This window comes from Sardina pilchardus, chromosome 19 (genome assembly GCF_963854185.1).
Source record: "Sardina pilchardus chromosome 19, fSarPil1.1, whole genome shotgun sequence".
Taxonomy (NCBI): Eukaryota; Metazoa; Chordata; class Actinopteri; order Clupeiformes; family Clupeidae; genus Sardina; species Sardina pilchardus.
Window position 1 is genome coordinate 25,852,265 of NC_085012.1, and position 8,946 is coordinate 25,861,210.

At 45.6% G+C, this 8,946-nt stretch overlaps 1 protein-coding gene across 1 annotated transcript in view; it reads right to left on the bottom strand.

The window, feature by feature from the left end:
- Positions 1-2,623: 2,623 nt before the first annotated feature.
- The window catches only part of ctnnd2a (catenin (cadherin-associated protein), delta 2a), a 272,898-nt gene continuing 266,575 nt past the window's right edge, over positions 2,624-8,946 (bottom strand). The window contains exons 19-21 of the mRNA XM_062521339.1: positions 4,844-4,975; positions 4,180-4,256; positions 2,624-2,984 (exon numbers count right to left, since the gene is read on the bottom strand). Coding sequence (XP_062377323.1) covers positions 2,718-2,984; positions 4,180-4,256; positions 4,844-4,975 — 476 coding nt within the window. The 3' untranslated portion in view covers positions 2,624-2,717. The remainder of the gene's footprint in view (positions 2,985-4,179; positions 4,257-4,843; positions 4,976-8,946) is intronic.

Here is an 8,946-nt window from a genome sequence, read left to right on the forward strand (position 1 = left end):
AGGAGTGCTTAGAGTGAAGAGTGGATAACAATGTATCTTCATGTTGCAGGATGGATCACTGTCAGCTGGCAGGCTGGTTGAATCTGAAAGCGTTTCCTTCCAGGTTCAGAGAATGGAATCCTTATATGGAGAGTGCCAACAAGCTGGATTTGTGAGCTAGCATGCTTCAGAACCAAGGCCTTAGAATGGCCAACTAAATATGTAAATGCTTTACCGTAGAAGAACAGTAAAACCACACTTTATGACATGATCAATTCCTGTTGACCATTTTGAGAAAGAGTAAGACCAGGTGGGGAGAGTGTGTATATCTACAGGTTACCCTCTTTATTTCATCCAACCAGAAACAAGATAAAAACAGTGGACCATTCAAACGATGGAATCAGGTTGATCAATCCTGCAACAAATAGCTAGAACATTTAGCATACGACCATATGCTATATTTTCAGATGTGATAATGTTTTGATGTTTAAAGACAAATTAAGTCATGTAAGTAAAAATGAAATACATAGTGGCGATTCATGATGCGTTCTCATGAAAAACACAGCATTTGAAATGGCTCTTTAGCTATACACATTCTGTGCCAAGCCACTGCTAAGCATCTCATCATTAAGCTCACCATTAACTCACAAATGTTTCTTTTGGATTGGTTCCAATAGTACACTGTAGACATAAAAGGTGTGAGGCAGTTAACCCCAATACCGGTTATCTCTGTTGACAATATCAAGTGTAACGCATCCTCTTACAAGTGTAACCCATATCTGTAGTTCAGATTTACAATACATGTTGTGTTGATTCTCACACATTTTTTGTTTTCTGTATGATGGCAATCAGCTCAGGACAGCTATGCAGATTTCTGAGAATTATTTATTGTCCTGGCATCAGAACAGAGTCCAAATCCAGAGTGATTATCTATGAAGCTCAACAAAAAAAGCAGCACAGCTCAACCCAGGAGGTCAACATCTTCAAGTGTTGGTTTTCTATTCCCGCTTGGAATGATTGAGATAAACAGAGTGCATTTACACAAGTCTCTTTTTACTTCTTCTCGTTTGCTTCTGGTGACACTGACATCTGCACATAAAAATTATATATGTATAATTTTGTATAATATATTTATATATTTATATTTGCATGTATTTATATATATAATTCTCATTTTCTATTAACATTGCAGTCTAATACCTCACTTTGTTTTTGTCATGGAAAATCAAACAGTAGAAGTCGGCTGTTGGGAAGGACACCTCTTCCAAAACGTTTCAACATACAGCACACACTTACTAACAACAAGAGACAGATCTGTACATCTTTCAGAGGGAATCGAGCTCTTAAAGATTTTGCCCTCCTGGTTATTGTCTTTTTTTCTCCTTTTGTTTGCGTAGACATACTGATACTTAGCATTAAAACACAATTTTAAACCAATAAAAGAAGTGACAGTGTGCAGAGGTTACTGTATACCTAGTTGTGGAAAGGAAATGTCAGATCACCCCGACAACTCTCCAAAGTCCTCATCCAGATGTTTAAAAAAATTTGGCACAATGTCAGTCGTTGTCTTGTGTAAGCACATAAAAACTGAGATACTGGTGGAACAGACAGGTTTTTTTTATGCCAATATGGATGACCAACATTTGTATTCATTATCTTTTAAGACTATCATTTGATAGAGAAAGAAAAAAAAAAGATCTGATATAAGTGAAAATCAATAGGATCTATTTCAAATATCTACATCTAATTTTTTAGGCAGTGAAAAAGCACTTCATTGACAAAGAGGGTGGAATGATGCTGTTTGGACTGTCTCTGAACTGCTTCAAGCATTTGTTTAGTTGCCACAAACTCACATTATCAGAACAAACAATACTGCTATGCATGTCCTTCTTGCTGTTAAAACATACTTTTTGTCTGGAAAGGGGACATTGATGATTGATACATATTCTGAAGTCTTTTTTTTCTTTACTTTTGTACCATAAACAATGTCCAAAGCCACCGGATGACAGTGGCATCCGTGTAATATACACAATGCACTTGTATCTCTGCAATGTACACCAAATACTTTACATCGACAAATTAAAAAAGTACAAATCAAAAATTAAAAAGACAAAAATATAGAGCAAAAAGGCTTGGGGAATAACCTTCTTGTACAGATTGACATTCCGTCAGTTTAAGATGAAGCCTTAATTCACCTCTCAAAGGAATGGTGTACAAAAAAAAGAAAGAAACGGTGAAAAGCTGTTCCCACCAAGCTTGTAAACAACTCATTCTCTTGTGCTTCGTCTCGCTTATTCTGCCGCAGTACTAGCATCATGTCATCCTCTCTCCATCCTCATTACGCTAACGGGATGTCCTCACGACTCTACTCTCATGCTAAGTGCCTTTTCTTATCTCTCATTTGCTCATCTCTTTCCCCACCTCTCTTGGAAATCTTTATTTGCCTTCATGCACATTCTCGACTCACTGATATCACTTGACTCCTAAACCGTAGCTCGAAGCCCAAACCCCAGGAAAACCAGCTTTGAACAAACTGAACTCAACAAAAGATGTTTTGTGGCATGCACATGCACAGTCAGCCACCCCCCCTCCCTTCCCCCACCTGTCAAGACCGGCCATTCAGCTGACAGTCTTGTGTCCCTCACCCACGAACCCTCAACAACCATTCCCCCGACCCTGGCCACACAAACACACTACATACACATACACACAAAACCCACGCACAACCTCCCAAGACCCTAGACCCAGGAGTCTGGCGAGGCCGGGTAGTGACTCGTCTCGTAGTTGAGTTCGCTATAGGGCCGGGCGGCGGAGTAGAAGTCCACATAGTTCCCGGTCGACTTGAGGCCCAGGTGCATACTGAGATCCGCGGCAGGTGCGGCGCGGTGCACCTGGTCCTCCAGGAACGCCTCCTCGAAGCTCCGCGTGGAGTTTTGGAAGGGCGGGAGCGTCTCGTAGTCCTTGCGGACAACGCTCTCCTGAGGGGCAGGTTGCGCAGCGGTAACCTGGAGACACATAGAGGTCAGAGGTCAAATGTGTGGGTCTGTTTCTATTCTAATGTCGGCTATGGCTCTGGTGTGTATGGGAAGTAGCCATAGCAATGTAGCCATGAGTACTTAAAAGACTATACATCAATGCTCAAAGCTGACAAGAATCTGCTGCATTTGCATATATCAATATACAAAAAAATGAGAGGGCACTTTTGATTGGTTAAGCAAATGCATTTTTTTTTAAGACACTTGGAGCACCCGCAATGAACTTTCAGAATTAGACCACTAAAAGGAAGCAGAATCCGATGGCTGTATGTGTGCATGTGTGTTAAGTGCAAGACGGGCTCGAGGCATCAGTGGCAGCTGTGAGATGAGTCTATGCCAGACTTGGGCTTATCAGAGAAGACCCCTCACTCCTCTCTCCCTCCCTCCCTTCCTCCCTTCCTCCCTTCCTCCCTTCCTCTCTCTCTCTCTCTCCCTCTCTCCCTCCTCCTGCAGCTGCCAAGAGAAACAGCCATCTTAGTTGAATCAGTTAGTCATTATAGGGCTTGAATTAGACTGTTGCCAAACACAGAGTGTCTGTGTGTGTGTTTCTGTGCGTGTGTGTGTGTGTGGGGGGCAGGAAGGGGGTGGGGGGTGATAGTGGAGACTTACTCAAAATCAAACAGGCTCCAAAAACGTAAAAATCAGGGAGAGCTTGACTGAGTTGGCACCAGATGTTTCATAAAAACGAATGGAGGCATATGGAGCCATGAATTCATTGGTGTAATTGAATCTATAAAGTCTTGTGAGCAACATCTGACCCTTTCCTTTAACTAACAGACAGAGACAGACAGTTGGCCCACTTATTATCTACTAACGAGGACTTTTTTACGGGCTCCCTCGACGCACAAAATGCAAATCCTCACAAACAGCACAGGATTTATAATGTGCCATAAACGGTGCATAGCATCTGCTGAGTATTCATTTTTTTCAACTTTTTTATGAATTCTTCTCAGCAGGGTGATAACAATCACCCAAAATACTTCCGGAACTTGACACGAAAAAGTCGATGATTGATGTGAACTCGATGCATTCTCCAATGCCTCTGTGCTGGGCACAGACAGGCCTTAAAAAAAAGTACAAGACGTGTAGAGATCGTGATCGTGATCGTTGTTTTTGGTGGGGAGTCAGGACGAGCTGAAATAAAAGGCTTGTTTGTTCCCCTCACCTGGTTGTGTTTGATCTCTTCATTAGAAGCTGTGTAGGCGTTCTGGTACAGCGTGGAAGTTCCACAGGAGATTTGCACTGTGAGATGAGAAGAGAAAGAGAAAGAAAGAGAGAGAGAGAGAGAGAGGAAAAGAGGAGAGACAGAGAGGGAAAAAGAGAAAGAGAAAGATCTGTGTGAACGCTCAAAAACAAAGAAGAGAGCAAATGCCACAGCCTTCTCTGGGAATTAATATGTCACAGTGTTCACAGCGTGAACTTGAGCGAGCTGTCAGTTGGTTTGAAGGGAACATATACGAGCAGACAATAAGTTTGACTGAAAAGGTCACCTGCTGCCTGGGTTAATACACACACTTTTTATTTTTGGCTTGTTTAAATTCATCAATATGAAAACCTGTCGCTCGGCATCGGAGAAATAAAGTATCGGCCGTGAATGATCAATGTCACAAACGCCAGCATCGACATCTACAGTACACACACCCTATCTCACAATAGCTGTGTGTGAAGTTCCCTATGCTGTGCACTGGCTGTGTGAGATCTGAAGAGGAAGGGAACAGGCTGATGACAGATTGAGATCCAACTATAGGACACTTCACATGACTCCCCCCCCCCACACACACACCACACACACACACACACACACACACACAAACACGTGTGCTGCTTACCCGCCATGGCGTCTTTCCTGGATGTGTGCTCGCCTTTGTTTCCATGGTAACTGGCGTTGGTGCCAGTGGACTCGTAGTCGGTCTTGCGCTCCTTGAGGCTCACCATCTCCCGGGGCGAGGCGGGGGCACTGGCTGCACGTCACCCACATAATAGACAGTAAGTGGCTGGCATTAGTGATGGGACAGCCGGCCTTGGCGCGCACACACACGCACACGCACACACACACACACACACACACACACACACACAGACACAGACACACACACACACACTGGGAAGAGGTTTTTTTCTTGTCTCTCTCTCTCTCTTTCTTTGCCTAGACTCTGAAGAAAACATATGCTCTCCCACAACTCTTCTCACTCTCTCACTCTGCTCCTTCTCTTTTCTCTCTCCATCAATTCTTCCTTTTCACCTTCCCTTTCCCTTCTTCTTTTCTTCTCACCTTTCCTATCTCTCCCTCTTCCTCCCCCCTTTCTTCTCTCTCTCTCACCCGCTCTCTCTCACGGCCATGCTGGTGTGTGCAGGTGACAGAAGTGTGCGTGTGTGTGTGTGTGTGTGTGTGTGTGTGTGTGTGTGTGTGTGTGTGTGTGTGTGTGGATCCATTAGTCCTCATTAGTGCTGTGCGGTAGGTGTGTGAGCTTGAAGGTGATTCCATCAGCTCCAATCAGTCTCACTCAACACAGGCAAACTCCCCCAAGCAGTGCCTTGCACTCAGGAAGTGCTTATAGACATCAACTTTATCAAATGCTTATTTAAACCCTATCACAGAGGGCCATGCTCTTATAGTCCTTGGCTAGTCATGTGCAGGTCACAAACAAGACATTTATGTTAATACTGTGTGTACGTAGATATTGGCTGTTGCTACAACAAACATAATGACTGTATACTCTATTAATACTGATAGCAGATAGAGCAATCATAATGAGCCAGTGTTTTCTCATTACAAAGGAGGTTGATGGTCCTTTACGAAAACACTGGCAAGGCACTGACTCATGTGCAATTTAATGTTATTATAAATAATTACAGATGCAAAACATGCATGCAGAGCCCTCCTTAAAATAGAAAATACCTGATAAATTGTTAAAGTGTTAATACATTTCAGTATTACTTCCCAAATATACTACTGTTGAGTATGCTTTGCGCACCACTCCCTCTGCTACTGACAACAGTGCAGTAGTATTGATGGGTAGTATGCAGAGTGTGCGTAGCACGGACTGGTTGAGTATGTACTGTATGCTGTGAGCACCGTTCTCTCTCCCAGGATGCACAGTCCTAATCCTGAGGAGCGGTGGCTGCTGAGAGGGCTGTGAGCAGTGGCTCTTTTTCCCCTCGTCTGCCTGAGAGGCTGTGGGCTGCGGAGGAGACACAAATCTCCTGCTGTAAACACCTGTCTGCCACGCTGCCACTGTGGCTCAGGAGAACACCACCACCCCTTCGCACACACACGCACACACACACGCGCACGCACATGCACACACACACACACACACGCACACACATGCACACACGCACACACACGCACACAGGCACACACACACATGCACACACACACACACACACATGCACACACACACACACACATTTGTTTACCCCGGCAGAGGCTGGCAAAGCTGGGGGAAGGACAGTCATACAGCCAGGCCGAGATGGAGAGAGAGGGAGGAAAGGAGAGAGGGAGAGAGAGGGAGGAAAGGAAAGAGGGAGAGAGGGAGAGAGAGGGAGGGAGGGAAAGGGAGAGAGAGAGACTTAGGGAGAACAAGCAAGAGAGCTGAAGAGAGGAGAGAGGGAGGGAGGGATGGAGACACAGTGATTGAGGGGGAGAGCAAGAGAGAACACTCTTGCCAATCCCCTAAATGCCTAAACGGATCAGCCCCTCCCCTCCTCTCCTCTCCTCTCCCCTCCTCTCCTCTCCTCTCCCCTCCCCTCCGCTCCTCTCCCTCGCTCCCTGGCTGGAGTGTTTGAAGCAAGCAGGAGCTCTATCAGCATGGTGCACAGTGTAGCCCCAGGCCCCCAAAGCCCCCATGGCCTGGGCCCCCACTAGACCACTGCCCCAGCCACTGCAGCATCTCTCTCTCTCTCTCTCTTCTCTCTCTCCTCCCCCTCTCTTTTCCCACCAGCCTCCTCTGAGTCTCTCCCCACCCCGTCTTTCCGTCTCCGTCTCCTTACGTACCCTCTCATCTCTCCATCTAAGTCTCTCTCTCTCTCTTACACTCCATCTCTCTCTCCATTCTCTTCACTATACGGCAGCTTCTCCTGTGTGTGATCCATGAATCGGAGGCTTTTCCTTTGTCCAGATCTGATCAATCGGTCGAGACGGCATGAGAGATATAGACAGACACGCCCATACACACCACTGCATCGCTCAACCTCAATGGGCCAGTTCAATATGAACCGATTTCAGGTTATAACGGCATTAACATTGCTGTGGAGCTGCGAGTGTGCCTTCCTCTTTGAGTCAATCCATTCACTAGGGCATTGCACGTGCATCTGGTCTCACCACATCAATATTGATTAAAGGAATGCCCAGTGTATGCACACGAGTGAATAATATGCTTGTGCGGGTTTAATAATAGAAGAATCTACTAATTACAGCACACACTATAATCCAATAGCATCTACCGTTTCTCATACTGTCAGATTGTTGGAGATAGGAGGCACAGGAGAGAAAGTAGTTGAAGGAAGAAATCGGAACATCAACTGTGTATGTGTATGTGTGTATGTATGTGTGTGTGTGTGTGTGTGTGTGTGTGTGTGTGTGTGTGTGTGTGTGTGTGTGTAGGGTACATCAGTAGTCATTCTGTTTTCTTCCAAGGGTAGTTCTTTGGTTCAGCTTCTGCTCCAGAATCTGCAAGCCTATCGGAAAGAGTATGGATTTGGACAGGAGAGGGGGGGAGGGTTCCCACTGCAACAGGATTCAGGAAATGTCTGCACCCTCCAACTGATTTAGGTGAGCAGAGCCAAGAGGAGGCTGTGTGTGTCGTAGACGGATATATCTTTCTGATTAATTCAGGGACACATTTAAACCCACCACTCTCTCTCTCTCTCCATCTCTCCCTATCTCTCACTCTCTCTCTCCCTCTCTCTCTCTCCCCGCACCAAACACCATCTGGTGAGTGTTAATCTACAGATGCAACATTAAGGCTCCGTCAGCCTGTAAAGGCAGCGGCAGAGCAAATAAACCAAACTAATTAATGAGCAACACTTCGTCAGATGCATCAAATTGCGCGTCTCCCGGAGCAACGGCCTCGACTTCTTCAGCCTTTCGCCTATCGACTATCAAAGCGTCTCAACTCCAAACCGTTCAGCCCTCTCACCCACATAAGAAAGGATGCCAGAACACCAGAAGCTAAATGTTCATCCCGATCGGAACCCCCCCGGAACACATGTTTAATAATCTGTGAAACCTCTATGGCTTCTGCGTATCAGATTCCATTCCCTGGTCCTGCCTCCATCCGGAGCCGTGCTAACTCATTCCCCAATGAGTCGGTGGCAACAGTAATTGGTCCGCACTTTGCCTGTCCACATGATGACTGGCTTCGCTGTTGTGTTTTAAATGACAGTCATGCACAATTAGAGTTAACAGCCAGAATAAAACAAAAACATTTTCAACAGGAGCAATTTGAACCCGTCCATAAAAAGCTTGACTGGTGTTCAGAGAGGACCAAATAGGCTGACTGACATGTCTTTCAGGCTTTGAAATCCTCTGCTGCTCTGTGTGTGTGTGTGTGTGTGTGTGTGTGTGTGTGTGTGTGTGTGTGTGTGTGTGTGTGTGTGTGTGTATGGTTCACTGAACCTTACATGCCTCACCAGTGCACCCACAGAGTGATCAAGCTTCGCTCTTTAGATGGCAGTGTTTTACTGCCTATGCTTGGGGATCTTGTCTCTCCGTGTGATGTGTGAGCAAAACATACACAAACACACACACACACACACACACACACACACACACACACACACACACACACACACACACACACACAGAGAGAGAAAAGAGTTTCCTCTCAGGAACAATATGAATGCCAGAGAGAACGGGGGCTTGGTAAAGTAGCTCGCTGGAGTGCTTTTCACTTCACAGGGCTAACTGCTGGCCAAAAAGCTCGGGACT